The sequence below is a fragment of the Erinaceus europaeus genome, chromosome 16, assembly GCF_950295315.1.
Source record: "Erinaceus europaeus chromosome 16, mEriEur2.1, whole genome shotgun sequence".
Classification (NCBI taxonomy): domain Eukaryota; kingdom Metazoa; phylum Chordata; class Mammalia; order Eulipotyphla; family Erinaceidae; genus Erinaceus; species Erinaceus europaeus.
The window spans coordinates 69,077,560-69,096,219 of NC_080177.1; the positions used below are offsets into that span (position 1 = coordinate 69,077,560).

The 18,660-nt window shown below is 52.9% G+C and overlaps 1 protein-coding gene across 1 annotated transcript in view; it reads left to right on the forward strand.

Moving 5' to 3' along the window:
• The first annotated feature begins 554 nt into the window (after nucleotides 1-554).
• The window catches only part of LOC103128269 (myosin-7), a 28,616-nt gene continuing 10,510 nt past the window's right edge, over nucleotides 555-18,660 (forward strand). Inside the window, exons 1-26 of the mRNA XM_060175312.1 lie at nucleotides 555-616; nucleotides 2,418-2,626; nucleotides 2,914-3,057; nucleotides 3,541-3,697; nucleotides 3,822-3,849; nucleotides 4,905-5,013; nucleotides 5,092-5,184; nucleotides 5,291-5,354; nucleotides 5,710-5,808; nucleotides 6,021-6,124; nucleotides 7,668-7,806; nucleotides 7,909-8,027; nucleotides 8,139-8,288; nucleotides 8,504-8,674; nucleotides 9,315-9,624; nucleotides 9,916-9,983; nucleotides 10,202-10,289; nucleotides 11,189-11,306; nucleotides 11,442-11,565; nucleotides 11,740-11,876; nucleotides 12,330-12,585; nucleotides 13,111-13,353; nucleotides 13,526-13,702; nucleotides 14,866-15,011; nucleotides 17,161-17,251; nucleotides 17,943-18,332. Of these exons, the coding sequence (XP_060031295.1) occupies nucleotides 2,426-2,626; nucleotides 2,914-3,057; nucleotides 3,541-3,697; nucleotides 3,822-3,849; nucleotides 4,905-5,013; nucleotides 5,092-5,184; nucleotides 5,291-5,354; nucleotides 5,710-5,808; nucleotides 6,021-6,124; nucleotides 7,668-7,806; nucleotides 7,909-8,027; nucleotides 8,139-8,288; nucleotides 8,504-8,674; nucleotides 9,315-9,624; nucleotides 9,916-9,983; nucleotides 10,202-10,289; nucleotides 11,189-11,306; nucleotides 11,442-11,565; nucleotides 11,740-11,876; nucleotides 12,330-12,585; nucleotides 13,111-13,353; nucleotides 13,526-13,702; nucleotides 14,866-15,011; nucleotides 17,161-17,251; nucleotides 17,943-18,332 (3,726 nt within the window). The 5' untranslated portion in view covers nucleotides 555-616; nucleotides 2,418-2,425. The remainder of the gene's footprint in view (nucleotides 617-2,417; nucleotides 2,627-2,913; nucleotides 3,058-3,540; nucleotides 3,698-3,821; nucleotides 3,850-4,904; nucleotides 5,014-5,091; nucleotides 5,185-5,290; nucleotides 5,355-5,709; nucleotides 5,809-6,020; nucleotides 6,125-7,667; nucleotides 7,807-7,908; nucleotides 8,028-8,138; nucleotides 8,289-8,503; nucleotides 8,675-9,314; nucleotides 9,625-9,915; nucleotides 9,984-10,201; nucleotides 10,290-11,188; nucleotides 11,307-11,441; nucleotides 11,566-11,739; nucleotides 11,877-12,329; nucleotides 12,586-13,110; nucleotides 13,354-13,525; nucleotides 13,703-14,865; nucleotides 15,012-17,160; nucleotides 17,252-17,942; nucleotides 18,333-18,660) is intronic.

Genomic DNA, 18,660 nt, shown 5'->3' on the forward strand with positions numbered 1-18,660 from the left:
GCACAAAAAGGCCCTGCGTGAACATGACCAGTAGCTGTTGCTCTGGTGGCTCAAAGAAGTCACATGTTCCCAGCTTGGGGTGGACAGGGGTTGGACCATCTCAACATGCCTCAAACTGAGCACACATCAGGAACTATTAGAGCTTGAAGGAGAGGCATGGAAGTAAACGGTAAGACACACATTACCATGCACAAGGACCCAGGTTCAAGCCCCTGGTCCCCACCTGCAAGGGGGATGCTTCACAAAAGGTGAAGCAGGCTGCATTATTTCTCTCCCTCTCTCTTTCTCTCTCTCTTGCCCTGTATCTCTCTGTAACCATCATCATCACTCTCCAAGAAGGGTGGATCGATCATGCAAGTCCCAGCAATAACCCTGGTGACAAGGGTGGTGGTGGTGGGGGGGGTGGCTTGGGGTGGAAAGGGAATAATACTTGATCAGCAAGATGAAGATCAGAGCCAGGAGACTGACCAGCACTTGGTTCCGGGGAGTGGAGCCTATCTGCAGAACCAAGGAGCCATAGGGAAGCGACCCTGATGCAGCCTTCCCTCTTCCCTTCCCAGGTCCCTGCAGGTTTGACCTCCTCCTCCTGTCTTGGAAACTCCTTTGAGAAACCAAGGTAAGAAGTAAATGTGGGGGCTTTGGGGTGAATGGGGGTGACAGCCCCAGGCCAGGCTAGTGGGTTCCCAACTTACCTGGGTATACCAGCTTGGCCTCCTGGAGCTCCTCACCTGTGACCAGTAGGGGGCCAGAAAGGGTCAAAAGTGTGGACAGCAGCTTCCTACTCCCACAAGAAGCCCAGGAAGGGGTCCATACTCCCAGAGGGATAAAGAATAGGAAAGCTTTCCAGGGAGGGGATGGGATATGGAGCTCTAGTGGTGGGAACTGTGTGGAATTCAACCCCTCTTACCCTATGGTCTTATCAATATTTCCATTTTATAAATAAAATTTAAAAAATAATAAACACAGAGGGTGGAGCAGTAGCATAGCAGGTTAAGTGCACATGGTGCAAAGCAAAAGGACAGACCTAAGGATCCTGGTTCGAGCCCCCAGCTCCCCACCTGTAAGGGAGTCACTTCACAAGCGGCAAAGCAAGTCTGCAGGTGTCTATCTTTCTCTCCCCCTCGGTCTTCCCTTCCTCTCTCCATTTCTTTTTGTCCTATCCAACAACAACAATAATAATAGCAATGATGAACAACAAAGGCAACAAAGGAAAAAAATGGCCTCCAGGAGCAGTGGATTTGTAATGCAGGCACTGAGCCCCGGAGATAACCCAAAACAAACAAAAAACCAATAATAATAAAAACAAAAAAGAAAGAGGGTTTATAGAGCTTCCTAACCCATTCACAATGTGAAGTCTGCACCTGGGGACTTCCAGTCTCCAGAAGTGTGAGAAATACATTTCTACTGTTCTTTAAACTTCACACAGCAGGGCCAGGTGGTGATGCACGTGGTTGAGTGCACATGTTACAGTTCGCAAGGACCCGGGTTCAAGTCCCCAGTCCCCACCTGCAAGGGGAAAGCTTCATGAGTGGTAAAGCAGTGCTGCAGGTGTCTCTATCTTCCCCTTCCCTCTCAATTTCTGGCTGTCCCTATCCAATAAAGATAATAATAAATAAATAAATAAATCACATAGCATGTGATGTTTTGTTATAGTATTGGAAACAGACTAAAACCATGACTATATTTCTAATATTTATTAATTATTTAATAATGTTCTTTTTTAAATGTTTATTTATTCCCTTTTGTTGCCCTAGTTGGTTTTTTATGGTTGTAGTTATTATTGTTGTTGTTATTGATGTCGTCGTTGTTGGATAGGACAGAGAGAAATGGAGAGAGGAGGAGAAGACAGAGAGGGGGAGAGAAAGATAGACACCTGCAGACCTGCTTCACCGCCTATGAAGTGACTCCTGCAGGTGGGGAGCCGGGGACTCAAACCGGGATCCTTATGCGGGCCTTTGTGCTTTGCGCCACCAGTGCTTAACCCACTGCACTACCACCTGACTCCTTTTAATAATGTTCTTAATGCGAGTTCTCAATTTTTTTCTCTTTGGAGTTGTAATCAATTTTCAATTTCATTATGTCTTATCTATGGTATCATTTTTAAGACTGTTTTATTGAATTAAATTATTTTTAAAAATTAAATTCTTAATTTACATATAGTAAAAAAAATAATAGTAAATGCAGCCTAGGATGCCCCGCTCCACTTCAGGAGAGCCCCAGCCTCACAAGAATGCACTCCCACCCCCCTCCCCCTATCCCCATCAGGTCTGCAAGGCTGGTTGAGTTAAGGTACTGGGCAGCCCCTCCAGCTCCCTGAACAAGATGCCAGGCTGTGGGGCTCCTGCACACAGGAAAGTCTGCACACAGGGGGCGGTGTGAGGGTCAGCGGCTCCTCCTGCCTCCCCACTCCCCTGCAGGTGTGGCCATGGGGGACGCCGAGATGGCAGCATTTGGGGCTGCTGCCCCCTTCCTGCGAAAGTCCGAGAAGGAGCGTCTAGAAGCCCAGACTAGACCATTTGACCTTAAGAAGGACGTCTTTGTGCCTGATGACAAGGAGGAGTTTGTCAAGGCCCAGATTGTGTCTCGGGAGGGGGGCAAAGTCACTGCCGAGACCGAGAATGGCAAGGTGGGTGACAGGCCACCCCAGAGTGGAGGTGACAATTTGGCTCCTTGCCTGAGACCAGACGGAGGAGCTGCCCCAAGCATTTACCCTACAACCACACACCCAAACCCAGGGTGCCCTCGTCCCCTCCCCTCCAGGGAGACAGTGGAACCCTGGCTTCCTACAGGCAGCTCTCCCTCCCTGTGACCCTAGCTCCTTCTCTCCTGGTCCCACTTTCTCTGTCACTCCTATCCCTGCCGGGGAGGAGAGGAGGCACAGGCTGACCAGGGCTGGCCTGGGGGCTGTTGCAGACGGTGACCGTGAAGGAGGACCAGGTGCTGCAGCAGAACCCGCCCAAGTTCGACAAGATCGAGGACATGGCCATGCTGACCTTCCTGCACGAGCCCGCGGTGCTCTTCAACCTCAAGGAGCGCTACGCCTCCTGGATGATCTACGTAAGTGAGGCCTCCCGCCGCCCTCGCCCCCAGTGCCGGGAGCCTGACCCTCCAGGCCCAGAGCTTCTGCACACCTGCACTCCGTCCTCCTCCCCACATCCCCTGGGGGCTGCCCCCCCTTCGGTGCACTGTCCACCCTCCCTTCTCTCTTAAAAAGTTTATTTACTTACTTACCATTTATTTATTATTGGATAGAGACAGAGAAATTGAAAGGGGACAGGGAGCTAGGGAGAGAGACAGAGAGACACCTGCAGCCCTGCTTCACCACTCGTGAAGCTTTTCCCCTGCAGGTGGGGACCAGGGCCTTGAACCTGGGGCCTTGTGCATTGTAATGTGTGCGCTTCATCGGGAGTGTCACAGCCTGGCCCTCCCCCTCCTTTCTCTCTTCCTCTCCTGGGCTCTCTCTCTCTCACTCTGGAACCGTCACCCCCTTCCTCTTCATCACCAGTAACTGGCTCCCCCCTTTGGCTGCCCCCCCCCCAGACCTACTCGGGCCTCTTCTGTGTGACCGTCAACCCCTACAAGTGGCTGCCCGTGTACAACGCAGAGGTGGTGGCCGCCTACCGGGGCAAGAAGAGGAGTGAGGCCCCGCCCCACATCTTCTCCATCTCGGACAACGCCTACCAGTACATGCTGACGGGTGAGGGCCTTGCCTACTGGGGGGCAAGTGCCCTTCTTGCTTCGCCCAAGGGGAGTTGGGGAGTTGGGGAGGTGGGGTGTCTAGCGCAGCACAATGATGTTTCCTTCCTCTGTCCTCCCCACAGACAGAGAAAACCAGTCCATCCTGATCACGTGAGTGTGGCTCTACCCTGTGGCCCACCAGAACTGCCCTGCCCCAGCCCCAACAGGAGCTTAGGCCCCAGACAAAGACCCACATTTCTCTTCCTGATTTTCTCCTTTCCCTGATGAGACTCTTCTCTCCTCCCTCCTTCCCCTCTCCCTCTGACTCACTCTCCTATTCCTTCCCTCCACTTTCCAGCTCATCACTCACTTATCTACAAATCCATCTTCTTTGTCTTCTTCATTCTCTTTCATCTTCCCTTCAGAGGCCATCTTCAGCCTTCCAGGCCCTTTCCCCACCTCACCCCCCATTTTTGCCACCAGGGTTATTGCTGGGGCTCAGTGCCTGAAAAACTCCACCATTCCCACTCTGGGCAATTTTTGAGGGGGCGGGGAGGTGTGGGAGAGAGAGGGAGAGAGCAGGAAAGAGAGGGGGCCAGCAGGAGAGGGGGCCAGGCAGTGCTGCATCTGGTTAAGTGCACACATCACAGTGTGCAAGGATCCGGATTCAAGCCTCTGGTCCCCACCTGCAGGGGGAAGGCTTCATGAGTGGTGAAGCAGGGCTGAAGGTGTCTCTCTGTCTCTTTCCCTCTATATCTCCTTTTCCCCTCTCAACTTCTCTGTCTCTAACAAATAAAATAAATAGAGTGGAGTTAGAGAGACAGAGAGAGAAAGGAAGAGAAAGAGAACCCTGCAGCACTGCTTTACTAAATTCACTGGTGAATTTGCCCCCTGCAGGTGGGCACCAGAGGCTGGACCTGAGGTCTTTGCGCACTCTACCAGGGTAGACCCCCACACCCAGTCCTAGCCTAAATCACCCAGTCCTTCTCTGATGAACTTTGCCCAGACAGATTAGTAGCTCCCACCTGCCCAAACCCAGCACCTTCCTGTGGCGTCCTCTGTGGCTGCCATCTCTGACCCCACATGTCACAGGACTAGATGTACTTGGCCTTGCTGCTCTGGGGTGCTCACTAACAGCAGAGCTGAGTATCTGCTCCTGACCAGGGGCTAGCTGGATTCAAGCAGAGCTAGTTCAGTACCTAACAAGCCCCCGGCTGTCCCCACAGTGGAGAATCCGGGGCAGGGAAGACCGTCAACACCAAGAGGGTCATCCAATACTTTGCAGTCATCGCTGCCATTGGGGACCGTAGCAAGAAGGACCAGAACCCAGGCAAGGTAGGCCAGCTGTCCCCAAGGGCGTGCTCCGCACAAAGGGAGAAGACCCTCACCTTGTGACCTTCTTGAACCCCCCAGGGCACCCTGGAGGACCAGATCATCCAAGCCAACCCCGCCCTGGAGGCCTTTGGCAACGCCAAGACCGTGCGGAATGACAACTCCTCTCGCTTTGTGCGTGGCCCCGACCTTGGGCGTGAGATGGGGTCTGCCTGGCTGAGGGTGGGCATCCAACAGGAGCCGGGCCCCAGCATTTCACTGCCCTCCTCCTTCTCTGCAGGGGAAGTTCATTCGCATCCATTTTGGGGCTACTGGGAAGTTGGCCTCTGCAGACATAGAGACCTGTGAGTGCCATGCTCTTCAGGGTTCAGCCTGAGCTCTCTCTCTCTCTCTCTCTCTCTCTGCCTTTCTCTGGGATTCTATCTCTTTGTCTCCTTCACTCTATCTCTGTCTCTGCTTTTCTGTGTCTCCATCTCTCTAGGTGACTTCCTCTGCGTTTTCTTTATCTCTAACTCTGTATATTTTTCTCTAAGCTTCTTTCTCTCCTTTTGGGACTCTCTCATCTCTGTCCTTGTATGTGGTCTCTCTCTCTCCTCCCCTCTCTTCCCCTTCTCTCTCCTCTGCTTGTTAATTGATTGTTCATTTTCTTCCATTTCCTTGAACCTTTTCTTTCTCTTCCTCCTCTCCTACCATTTACAGACCTACTGGAAAAATCCAGGGTTATTTTCCAGCTAAAATCAGAGAGAGATTATCACATTTTCTACCAAATCCTGTCGAACAAAAAGCCTGAGCTGCTGGGTGAGTCAGAGCCACCAACAGTCTCCATGGCAACCCAGTCCCCTCTTCAGGGACTGGCTCTGCGGCATGCTGAGCTTTCTGGTGTGCTGGCTTCAGTTCTGTGGGGCCCCATTAGACCTGGGTGCATGCTGTCCTGCAGGCCCTGTGTGTGGTAGGGGTGGGTGGGTGGGTGGGTGGGGCTGTGCCTCATGCCAGTGCCCCTTCTTCCCCAGATATGCTGCTGATAACCAACAACCCCTACGATTATGCCTTCATCTCCCAGGGAGAGACCACTGTGGCCTCAATTGATGATGCTGAGGAGCTCATGGCCACGGATGTAAGTGTATGAGGACCCAGGAGAGGTGAGGGCAGTAGCAACAAGAGGCTGACCTCATTGGACCAGGAGCCAAGACACTGGCACCAGTGTTGTTCAACATGGTCTGGTCCAGCATGGTCCCCACGACCAGGGTGTGTGGGGCATGGGGTCTGATGATACACAGTCAACCTGCATTCAATGTTAAATCAGGACCAGAAGGCTGAAAGTCACAGGGCCTAGAGGCAGACAGGCCACGAGATACGATATCACCTGGGAAGAGTCAGGGAGAAGCCACAGGGGGCAGGACAGACCACGAGGTAAAGATTAGGTAGCGCCATGCAGAAAAGCAACATGAGAGCCTAGAAAAGAAGCAAGAAGGGACCAGGTGGTGGTGTACGCAGCTGGGCACACACGTTACCAAGCAGAAGGACCAGGGTTCAAGCCCCAGTTCCCATCTGTAGGGGGGAAGCTTTACAAGCAGTGAAACAGGGCTGTGGGTGTCTCTGTTTTCTTTCCCTCTCTCTTCTCTTTCTTCCTTCACTCTCAAATTGTCTGTCCTATAAAATAAGTAAATATATTGAAGGTAAAACATTAATTCCCCAATAAAGGAAAAAAATGAAACAATAAGTCTGCTGGGAGTGGTGGATTTGTAGTATAGGCAATAACCCTAGTGGAGGGGGCTGGGAGGTGGTGCAGCAGGTTAAATACACATGGCTCAAAGCGCAAGGACTGGCGTAAGGATCCCGGTTCGAGCCTCCGGCTCCCCACCTGCAGGGGAGTCGCTTCACAGTCGCTTTTCTGCAGGTGTCTGTCTTTCTCTCCCCCTCTCTGTCTCCCCCTCCTCTCTCCATTTCTCTCTGTCCTATCCAACAACGAATGATATCAACAGCAACAATAATAACCACAACAAGGCTACAACAACAAGGGCAACAAAAGGGGGGGAAATGGACTCCAGGAGCAGTGGATTCATGGTTCAGGCACCGAGCCCCGGCAATAACCCTGGAGGCAAATAAATAAATAACCCTAGTGGCAACAAAAAAGAAAAGAAAGATGGAAAGAGAAAGGAAGAAAGGAAGGAAGAAGGGGGGAGATGCAATAGGAGGTAACATTAGCGGGTAGCCCAGAATAGCACCAGGAGAGTTGGAGCCTACACCAAGATGAAGGTATACATTTGTACCTCCTTGTTTATTTGTTTGTTTGTTTGTTTGTTTGTTTGTTGGAGGCAGAGGGAAATAGAGAGGGAAGAGAGAGAGGGAGAAAGACAGATACCTGCAGCCCTGATTTACCACTCGTGAAGCTTTTCCCCTACAAGTGGGGACCAGGGGGCTGAACTTGGGTCCTTGCACCTTGTGCCATGTGTGCTTAGCTGGATATGGCACTGTTTGGGCCCTATCTCTGCTGCTCCTGCACCTGGTGCCTTTGCTTGGGTGTCCCTCCTGGGTCAGAGCATACTGGAACCCACAGGGCTTCTGGAGGCAGTTCTTTCTCCAGCTGAGGAAGGACTTCATTTACCTACCATTATATCTCCTTCCCTGGGATCCCCCAAATCTGGTTCTGCCCACAGAATGCCTTTGACGTGCTGGGCTTCACCTCAGAGGAGAAGAGCTCCATCTACAAGCTCACAGGGGCCATCATGCACTTTGGAAATATGAAGTTCAAGCAGAAGCAGCGGGAGGAGCAGGCAGAGCCCGATGGCACTGAAGGTGAGATCTGAGAAGGAGGAAGGCTCTGGGGAGCCCAGGAGGCCACATCCACCAAGGGCTCATCCCTTTTTGCCAACTCTACCATCTGCTCTTTCCCTCCAGAGGCCGACAAGTCCGCCTACCTCATGGGGCTGAACTCAGCCGACCTGCTCAAGGGGCTGTGCCACCCCCGGGTGAAAGTGGGCAATGAATATGTCACCAAGGGGCAGAATGTCCAGCAGGTGGGTCTTCGGGAGCAGGGGCAGGGGCTGGGGAGGCAGATGTGGCTCTGTGGATGTGTAGGCACTCCCATCCCCAGAACATCCACCCTCTGTTCTCTCTCCTGTATTCAGGTGTCATATGCCACCGGGGCGCTGGCCAAGGCTGTGTATGAGAAGATGTTCAACTGGATGGTGACGCGCATCAACGCCAGCCTGGAGACCCGGCAGCCTCGCCAGTACTTCATAGGGGTGCTGGACATTGCCGGCTTTGAGATCTTCGACGTGAGTTGGGGGAGGGCCCTGGGGTCGGGGGAGAGCAAGAGCTCACAGCTGTGCAGATGCACAGTCCCTCCTGGGGGGCCAGCTAGACGCCCAGCCCAGGGCTCTGCAAGCTCAGAGCCACCGGGAAGGCCGGTCACATCCAGGCTGACCCCTGGCCTCTGGGGCTCCCCCACGCACCCAGCCCCCCTGATGGGGCCGCTCCTCCCACCCTCTAGTTCAACAGCTTCGAGCAGCTGTGCATCAACTTCACCAACGAGAAGCTGCAGCAGTTCTTCAACCACCACATGTTCGTGCTGGAGCAGGAGGAGTACAAGAAGGAGGGCATCGAGTGGGAGTTCATCGACTTCGGCATGGACCTGCAGGCCTGCATCGACCTCATCGAGAAGGTGCCCGCCTCCTCCGGCCGCGTGCAGCTCTGCTTCCTCCAGGGAGTGGGGCTGAGTAGCAGAGGCACCCATGCCCCAGTGTCCAGAGCACTGTGCTATCCTGGCACCAGGCGGGGGTGTGTGGGGTGGCTCCCGAGAGAGGCCTGTCCCAGGAGCCTAAGAGCAGATGCAGGGAAGCTGGGCACCTTCCGGAAGACCCCAACTAGGGTCTCCAGAGGCTCTGCCTTAGACAGCCCAGGAGCAGGAAGTAAGTTGGGGGCAGGGAGCAGAGCTTGTAAGAAGGCACCATCCTCATTCATTCCCAGCACCTCAGGGTCTGGATGGTGAGGTGTGAAGCTCCTGTAGCCTCTACCTTCTCAGACTCCTAAACCCACCCCCCCAACCAATCAGAAAGACCAAGAAATTGAAAGCGATAAAGAAACACCTGCAGCACTGCTTCACCATTAGTGAAGCTTCCTTCCTGCAGGTGGGTACTAGGGTCTTGGTCCTGGTAAATCAGACAATCTTGAGCCCCATTCGGTGGAGAACTATACACTGAGCCAGAGTCTGGCACCCCCACTACTCTAAGGACCCCCAAGCGAGTATCTAGCCCTGCAGGAACCCTCCACCTGCTGACTGGCACTGCCCCCTCCACCCACAGCCCATGGGCATCATGTCCATCCTGGAAGAGGAGTGCATGTTCCCCAAGGCCACAGACATGACCTTCAAGGCCAAGTTGTACGACAACCACCTGGGCAAGTCCAGCAACTTCCAGAAACCACGCAACATCAAGGGCAAGCAGGAGGCCCACTTCTCCCTGGTGCACTATGCTGGCACTGTGGACTACAACATCCTGGGCTGGTTGCAGAAGAACAAGGACCCGCTCAACGAGACGGTGGTGGGCCTGTACCAGAAGTCCTCACTCAAACTGCTCAGCAACCTGTTTGCCAACTATGCTGGAGCTGATGCCCGTGAGTGGAGACTGACACCGGGGGCCAGTGCGCAGAGGTTCTGGGGTGGAGCTCGGGCAGGTGGATTACACTAGTTCAACACTTGCATACTGGGGTGGAGCTCGGGCAGGTGGATTACACTAGTTCAACACTTGCATACTGGACTGTGGCTTATGAGTTGTGTGGGGTGGGATCAGGTGGAGAAGATGAGGAACCCACAGTGCAGATCCTGACATAAGCAAAGAACAACTGTAATGTGCTTTTTAATGTTCACCATGTACACATGTCCTCTTCTTGACACTCCTTCCACAGCTGTGGAAAAAGGCAAAGGCAAAGCCAAGAAGGGCTCATCCTTCCAAACGGTGTCAGCCTTGCACAGGGTGAGTGCAGGGCCTTGCCCACTGCCCTCTCCTACCTTCCTTTGTGTTTGACTTTCTTCTCTGTCCGGCCTCTCTCCCACTTGCCCCACCACTCCTCTGTTCTCCTCAGCTCCACGCACGTCTCCATCTCCCCCTCCTACCCCTCGACCCCTCTCCTGCCTCTCTTTCCTTCATGTTCTTTAATTTTCCCTCTTGATTTGGGGGGCACATGGGCACAGGAGAATCTGAACAAGCTGATGACCAACTTGCGTTCCACACACCCCCATTTCGTGCGCTGCATCATCCCCAACGAGACAAAGTCTCCAGGTGAGCCCAGCACTCAGTCATAGGAGCATGGCTGGAGACACCTGCCTGGACAGATGGACAGGTGGTCTGCTGGGCTACGATGCTCTCCAAATCTCACTCTTCTCCTATTGTCCTGCATGGCGTCTTGCCACCCCTGATGCCCCTCAGTGATACTTTGTTTGTTTGTTTGTTTGTTTTTAACCAGAGCACCGCTCATCTCTGTCTTATGGTAGTGCTAGGGATTGAACCTTGGACTTTAAAGCCTCTAGCATGAAAAAAGTCTTTTTGCATAACCATTATGTTGTCTCCCAAGTCCTATTTTACTTCCCCCACCCTGGGATTATTTATGATCAATAGGGAGAGAGAGGGGGAAAAGCGGGCTATGGCTTGCAAGTAGTTCTATCAGCTGTACTACCTCTAGGCAGCACCACCTTGCTTTTGGAATGTTTAACTCAGGAGAAGGCGACTCAAGGAGTCAGAGTTCAAGTTCTGAGTCTCCTCTGACTATCTCAGCAACCTTAACCAAGTCCCTTAGCCTTCTAAGTTTTCTCCACTCTGGAAAAAACGTGGTATGTCTCCCCTGGCTACCACTTATGATAATGGACACAAGTCCTATAAAACAAAGAACGTGAGTCTTAAGTTGCTCTTAAAAGTTTAGTTGGGGGTTAGGGTTAGGGTTAGGGTTAGGGTTAGGGTTAGAAAAAAAAAAAAAGAAAATAATAAAAAAAAAGATAAAAAAATAATGAAGAAAAAAAAAAGTTTAGTTGGGAAGAAAAATGAAGCAAATAGAATGCTATTATTAACCGGCGTGCTAAGGTTACTGGGTATAAGTGGCTGAACCAAGATCAGAACCCAGAGCTTTGGACTCTCAGCGGAGTGCTCTCCCCTCACACCCGCTCACCTCCATGTCTCCACCGCAGGGGTGATGGACAACCCCCTGGTCATGCACCAGCTGCGCTGCAACGGCGTGCTGGAGGGCATCCGCATCTGCAGGAAGGGCTTCCCCAACCGCATCCTCTATGGCGACTTCCGGCAGAGGTGGGCAGGGGACGGGACGCCCCCACTGGGGGTGGCGGGGTGGCTGGGAGGCAGGCTCACAGCATGAGCAGGTGGCAACTCCGGGCACCTCACCTCCCTCCTGCCTCCCTCCCTCTCTCCACCCCTCCCTCCCAGGTACCGCATCCTGAACCCAGCGGCCATCCCGGAGGGCCAGTTCATCGACAGCAGGAAGGGGGCAGAGAAGCTGCTGAGCTCCCTGGACATCGACCACAACCAGTACAAGTTCGGCCACACCAAGGTGAGGAGGGGGGAGAGGGAGGCCCCAGTCGGCCTCTGGCTCCCCGGTGCCAGTCTCTGGGCCTCGTGCTAAGCCCGGGCTCTCTGTGAGGCTGTGGCTCTTCCTAAGACCTCCCCCTGCTCCCCCCATCCCAGTACTGCCCCCCACACCTGCCTGCATGCACCTTGCCCACAGGTGTTCTTCAAGGCAGGGCTGCTGGGGCTGCTGGAGGAGATGCGGGACGAGAGGCTGAGCCGCATCATCACGCGCATCCAGGCGCAGTCCCGTGGCGTGCTCTCCAGAATGGAGTTCAAGAAGCTGCTAGAACGCAGGTGAGTTCACTCCAGGAGATGCCCAGGCTAGCTGGGAATGAGGAGGTGGCAGGGGGTGGGCAAAAAGGAGGGGAAGGACCTAGAGAATGAGGGGGAGGGGCTGGGGGTAGATAGCACAATGGTTGTGCAAATAGACATCCATGCCTGAGGCTCCGAAATCCCAGGTTCAATCCAACTCACCATCTTAAGCTGGAACTGATCAGTGCTCTGGTAAAAAGGGAAAGAAAGAAAAGAAAAGAAAAGAAAAGAAGAGAAGAGAAGAGAAAAGAAAAGAAAAGAAAAGAAAAGAAAAGAAAAGAAAAGAAAAGAAAAGAAATAGAGAGTGAGAAGCAGGAGAGGCTCCCTCAGACCTGTTGGGCTTGAGGTGGAGGGAGAGGGTGTTACTGGAGCTCAGAGCCTCAGCGCAGGAAGAAGGGAGGAGAGCTCACCACCTCTCCTACTGCGTCTGTGCAGGGACGCCCTGCTGGTCATCCAGTGGAACATCCGGGCCTTCATGGGGGTCAAGAACTGGCCCTGGATGAAGCTCTACTTCAAGATCAAGCCTCTGCTGAAGAGCGCGGAGACGGAGAAGGAGATGGCCAACATGAAGGAGGAGTTCGGGCGAGTCAAGGAGGCGCTGGAGAAATCCGAGTCTCGGCGCAAAGAGCTGGAGGAGAAGATGGTGTCCTTGCTGCAGGAGAAGAATGACCTTCAGCTCCAAGTGCAGGCGGTGAGCCTCCCCTCCTTCCCCCAGCCAGGGTTTCACCAGCTTAGCCCCCTGCCACCAGAAAGTCCTGAGATCACCTTTCCCAAAGACCTCCGTAGAGGTTCCTACAGAGAAACGAAAGGAGGGAGAAACAGCATTAGCCTCCCCAACCTAAACCTATGACAGCATTGCCACCTCGGACAACACACGCACTGTCTTCGAACACCAGTGCCATCTCTGGAATGGGGTCACAGTCATCTGTCTGGCTCACTGGGTTGCAAATAACATAAAGAGCTGGTGGCAGCAAATGCATTTCCCTCCTTATACTGGAGGAGACTAGGAATGGAGAATCCCTTTTCTTCTGCTCTCTGCACATTGTGCCCCCAAACTCCTCTCCATCGTCTGGGTCTCTTCTCCACTGGGGCTGTCCTGGCTGCCCTATGAGGCATGGTGGTGTGTGTGTGTGTGGGGGGGGGGGTAAGGCTCTACTACAAGCTATCAGTGAGGACCCACCCATGGGCATGGACCCCACCGTACTGCTGCCCTCAGGAACAAGACAACCTGGCAGACGCAGAGGAGCGCTGTGACCAGCTGATCAAGAACAAGATCCAGCTGGAGGCCAAGGTGAAGGAGATGACCGAGAGGCTGGAGGACGAGGAGGAGATGAACGCCGAGCTCACGGCCAAGAAGCGCAAGCTGGAGGATGAGTGCTCCGAGCTCAAGAAGGACATCGACGACCTGGAGCTGACCCTGGCCAAGGTGGAGAAGGAGAAGCACGCCACAGAGAACAAGGTGAGGCGACCCGGCCTCTCTCCTCTCGCTGCACCGGGCCCTCCCTCCCAGGACTCAGGCCCCGGCGGGGTCCCCAGGCAGCGCAGCCCTTGGCACGGGAAGGGGCCTGCCACTGCCACCGCCCCCAGGCTGGGGGCCTCTGACCCTAAGGGGAGGGGCTTTGGGTCGGTAGGTGAAGAACCTGACAGAGGAGATGGCTGGGCTGGATGAGATCATCGCCAAGCTGACCAAGGAGAAGAAAGCTCTGCAGGAGGCCCACCAGCAGGCCCTGGATGACCTTCAGGCTGAGGAGGACAAGGTCAACACGCTGACCAAGTCCAAGGTCAAGCTGGAGCAGCAGGTGGACGATGTGAGTAGAATGGTAGAGATCCCAGATAGACATTGTGTGTGTGTGTGAGTGTCTGGAAGGAACATCTTCCCTGATCTCTTTTTAGAAGTGAGCCAAGGCTGGGCAGGGGAAGAGTGGCCCATCTGAATTAGGTGTCACCCCTTACTGCTATGGCTGACAATGGGGTGGCCTTCCTTATCTCAGTTTAGCTTCAAGCTTACATAGTCCCACTTTTGAACCTGGGATCTAAAGGGTCTTGTCATAAGAACATGGATGCATTTATCTGAGATCTTCTGAGGCTGCTCAAAGATTATCTTCTGATATTTTAGACAGTGCGATCAACGTGCCTACAGATAATCCTTTGTACCTATCTCTGTTGAGTCATCACTTTTCTCTCTCTCTCTCTCTCTCTCTCTCTCTCTCTCTCTCTGCCTTCAGGGTTATCATTGGAGTTCAATGCCAGCACTATGAATCCACTGCTCCTGGTGGCTATTTTTTTTCCATTTTACTCAATAGGATAGAGAGAAATGGGGGGGGGGAATAGAAAGGGAGAGAGAAAAAGAGACACCTACAGGCCTGCTTTACCACGTATGAAGCATGTTCCCTGCAGGTTTGAGCTGGGGGCTCAAACCCAGATCCTGCAGGTCCTTGTGCTTCATACTATGTGCATGTAACCAGGTGCACCACAGTCTGGCACCTAGTTGTTTGCTTTCTCTGAGACTTCATGGTTCCAGACTGATATTTCAGAGAGAGAGAGAGATAGAGAGAGAGAAAGGGAGAGAGAAATACACACCACAGTGCCAAAGCTACTTTCAGTGCAATGGGGGCCAGGCTCAAACCAGGGCTGTGCACCTGGCAAAGCTGCCCACTCTTCAGCAGAGCTATTGTGCCGGCCCATCTATTACCAAGGCCTTCGTTTCAGCCATAAGGCTGTGAGCTGCCTTTAGGCAGGACTTGAGTCTATTCAGTTTTATGTCAGTAGTGTCTGGAGTCCAGGGATTATTGAGGATGCAGAATGCAGCCATTCATTCACGCACTGTTCATGCAGTTGCTGAGCATGCTCAGGTGCTCATAGTACTGGTGACATGTGGCTCCCTTGCAGGAAGCTTTCCCCACCTTGCAAGCCACCTCTTTTGGAATGTTTTGCCCCCCCAGGGAAACACTGGTACCTTCTCTCCCTCTAGCTGGAGGGGTCCCTGGAGCAGGAGAAGAAGGTGCGCATGGACCTGGAGCGAGCCAAGCGGAAGCTGGAGGGTGACCTGAAGCTGAGCCAGGAGAGCATCATGGACCTGGAGAATGACAAGCAGCAGCTGGACGAGCGGCTGAAAAAGTAATGTGGGCCCCTCCCCATCACCTCTTCTTCACCCAGCCTGGCAGCCTGCTGTGTCTATGACTTCTAGGATGAGCCAGGACCTTCCTCGTCAGAGATGCAGCTTCAAAACATGGGTGCAAAATTGTGGGCAGCAGGGAACTGGCTAAGCCCACTATAAAGCACCAACTTGCATGCTAGAAGCCCCAGAGGTTGCAGGTTCAATCCTCAGCACCATCTTATGCCAGAGCGAAGCAATATCTGGTCCTCTCTCTGTCCCTCCTACCTTCCTTCCTGTCTTGTTTTTCTGTTAGCCTTTTTTTCTCATTGATCACTCAGAAGAGATGGAAAATAATAGCTCCACCCTCTTATACTCAAGTCTCACCATGAAGAAAGGCTCTACACAAAAGTTCTCAGGGAAGCCCCTTTCAGGTTCTCCAGAGAGAGGCTGAGGCCCTAGAACTCGGCCAGCGTCATGCTGATCAAGTCCGGGGCTGTGCGCTGCTCTGTGCTGACAGACCTTAGTTCTGATTCTTGTTGAAAGTTCTTCCAAATAGCTCAGTCACCTTCTAGACTTGGAGGCCATTAAGTCTGTGGACACATTTGGAAAACTGACACGTTTGTGGTGCTTTTGGGTCAGGATTTGGAAGGCTCTCAGAATCATCATCACTAGTTCCCCTCGTCTCTGTGAGGATTCACGTCTCACTGCTTCAGCCACAGGAGCTGTAGAGTGAATGGATTAAACACTTGGCCACATTTTACCCCCAACCATTTTTTTTTTTTTTATGAGAGCACTGTTCAGCTCTGGCTTATAGTGGTGTGAGGGATTGTACCTTGGACTTTGGAGCCTCAGACATGACAGTCTCTTTTCAAAACCCTTTTAATCTCACTCTCTCAAAGACCAAGTGAAGGCTCAAGAAAGTCATTCAAAGTTGCCCAAATAAATAAAATGACAGAATCAAGGGACATAAGAGCTAAAAGGAAGGGATCAGGCAGTGGCACACATGGTGAAGCACATATGTTGCTATGTGCAAGGACCCGCTTTCAAGTCCCCAGTCCTCACCTGTATAGGGGACACTTCACAAGTGGTGAAGCAGGGCTGCAAGCATTTCTCTTTTTCCCTCTCTTGCCCCCTCCTCCCTTCTCAATTTCTGTCTCTCTCAGAAACAGACAACAAAACCTGCTAAAGAGAACCCCTGAAAAAATGTAGTCCAGCACTGCTATTGTCTATTTATTTATTTGTTTGTTTAGGGTAGAGACAGGGGAGAGAGAAAGGGAGAGGGATGCCTGCAGCACCATTTCACCACTTGTGAAGCTTCCCTTCCGCAGGTGGGGACTAGGGACTCTGACCATGGTCCTTGCACACTGTAATGTGTGAGCTCAACCAGGTACACTACCACTCAGCCCCAAACCCCCATTTTATTTTTAAAAATATTTTATTTATCTACTGGATAGAGACAGAGAGAAATTGAGACGGGAGGGGTGGTGGGAGCTAGATAGAGACAGAGTTACACCCGCAGCCCTGCTTCACCACTTGTGAAGCTTTCCCCCTGCAGGTGGGAACCAGGGTTTGAACTATAGTGTGTGCACTTAACCAGGTGCATCACCACCTGACCCCCCAAAACTCCCATATTCTAGGTGAGAAAACAAAGACCAAAGGGGGGAGCCCCACCAAGCCAGGACTTGTCATCTGCAGCCTTCCTCCCACCACATTTCTTTCTGGGACTAAATCTGACAGCTGCCAGTTTCAAAGACCCTACATCTGCTACAGAAGCTGTATTTCCAAATCTCACTCTTTACTTTCTTTTTTTTTAATATTCTTTTTTTAATATTTTATTTTTATTTATTTATTCCCTTTTGTTGCCCTTGTTGTTTTATTGTTGTAGTTATTATTGTTGTCATTGTTGTTGGATAGGACAGAGAGAAATGGAGGGGGGGGAGACAGAGAGAGGGAGAGAAAGACAGACACCTGCAGACCTGTTTCACCACTTGTGAAGCGACACCCCTGCAGGTGGGGAGCCAGGGCTTGAACCAGGATCCTTATGAGGGTCCTTGTGCTTAGCGCCACCTGCGCTTAACCCGCTGCGCTACAGCCCGACTCCCCTCACTCTTTATTTTCTAAGTCCAAGCCCCACCCTCTCCAATGCTCACTCTCCCTGCTTCCCCAAAGGAAAGATTTTGAGCTGAATGCCCTCAATGCCAAGATCGAGGATGAGCAGGCCTTGGGAAGTCAGCTGCAGAAGAAGCTCAAAGAGCTTCAAGTAAGTCCTGGGATACCCAGGGTGGGTGATGGAGTCCTGGGCTGCTTTCGGCTTCTTGGAACCCCTCTTCCAGGCTGTCCTCCTCAGAATTACAGTCACTTGCTATATGCTATAGATAAAAAGGAGGTTCTGAGTTGTCACAGCCCCCCCCCCCCAGAGCACCCTCAGAAACAGCTGAATAAGACAGGAATGGCATGGGACTAGACAAGATCTCAGGACAGTCACAGGCTCTTGCCTGACTTCCTGTGACATGGAGAGCCCATGCATGGCCCCTGGGTCCCTATGCCCCCACCTGCCCTTACCCAGTGGATCTGAAGCTCCCTCTGTCCCTGATGACTTCTGGTCTTACCTCTAGAACAGATGCTGTGTTCCATCTTTGGTTGTCTGGTCAGAAGAACGTGGGTCCCTCATTCTATCTAACTCTTGATCTTTTTGGCACAAATCTGCATAAACCATCCCACAGACTCTATACTCTTCCAGCAGACAAACTCCAGCCTCTTTTCTTCCGCAAGAGAATGGGTGATGGTCTGTTCTAGGGGAAGGCTAACTCAGTTGTTCAAATTATTTTCCCCAAATCCTTTCACACCCATCTTTTACTGTTAGAACCAAGTCTTCTAGAGCCTGGGGTGGGGTGGGGCTCCCAGGGAGGTCTGCTGAGCCCAGGTCTGGTCCCGCCTCCGTGTGCCCCCAGGCTCGCATCGAGGAGCTGGAGGAGGAGCTGGAGGCCGAGCGCACCGCCAGGGCCAAGGTGGAGAAGCTGCGCTCAGACCTGTCCCGGGAGCTGGAGGAGATCAGCGAGCGGCTGGAGGAGGCCGGCGGCGCCACGTCCGTGCAGATCGAGATGAACAAGAAGCGCGAGGCCGAGTTCCAGAAGATGCGGCGCGACCTGGAGGAGGCCACGCTGCAGCACGAGGCCACGGCCGCTGCGCTGCGCAAGAAGCACGCCGACAGCGTGGCCGAGCTGGGCGAGCAGATCGACAACCTGCAGCGCGTCAAGCAGAAGCTGGAGAAGGAGAAGAGCGAGTTCAAGCTGGAGCTGGACGATGTCACCTCCAACATGGAGCAGCTCATCAAGGCCAAGGTGGATGCCTGCCAGCAGCCCCCCAGTGGCCCCTGCCACCCATCCACCTCCTATTCCTTGCCTCCTTTCTAAGTCATGGCTTGTCTTCCCACTTCCCTAGTTCTGCTTTGCTGCCGCTATTGGTATTATTATTATTAATTAGTTGCAGGTATGGGACCTCACTGCTCTAGCCTGCTTTTTAGACAGCCAGAAAGATAGAAGAGAGGGGGCCAGGTGGTGGCACACCAGGTAAAGCACATGTTACCATATGCATAGACCCAGGTTCAAGCCCCTGTCTCCCCAGTCTAGGGAAAGCTTCATGAATAGTAAAAGCAGTGCTGCAGATCTC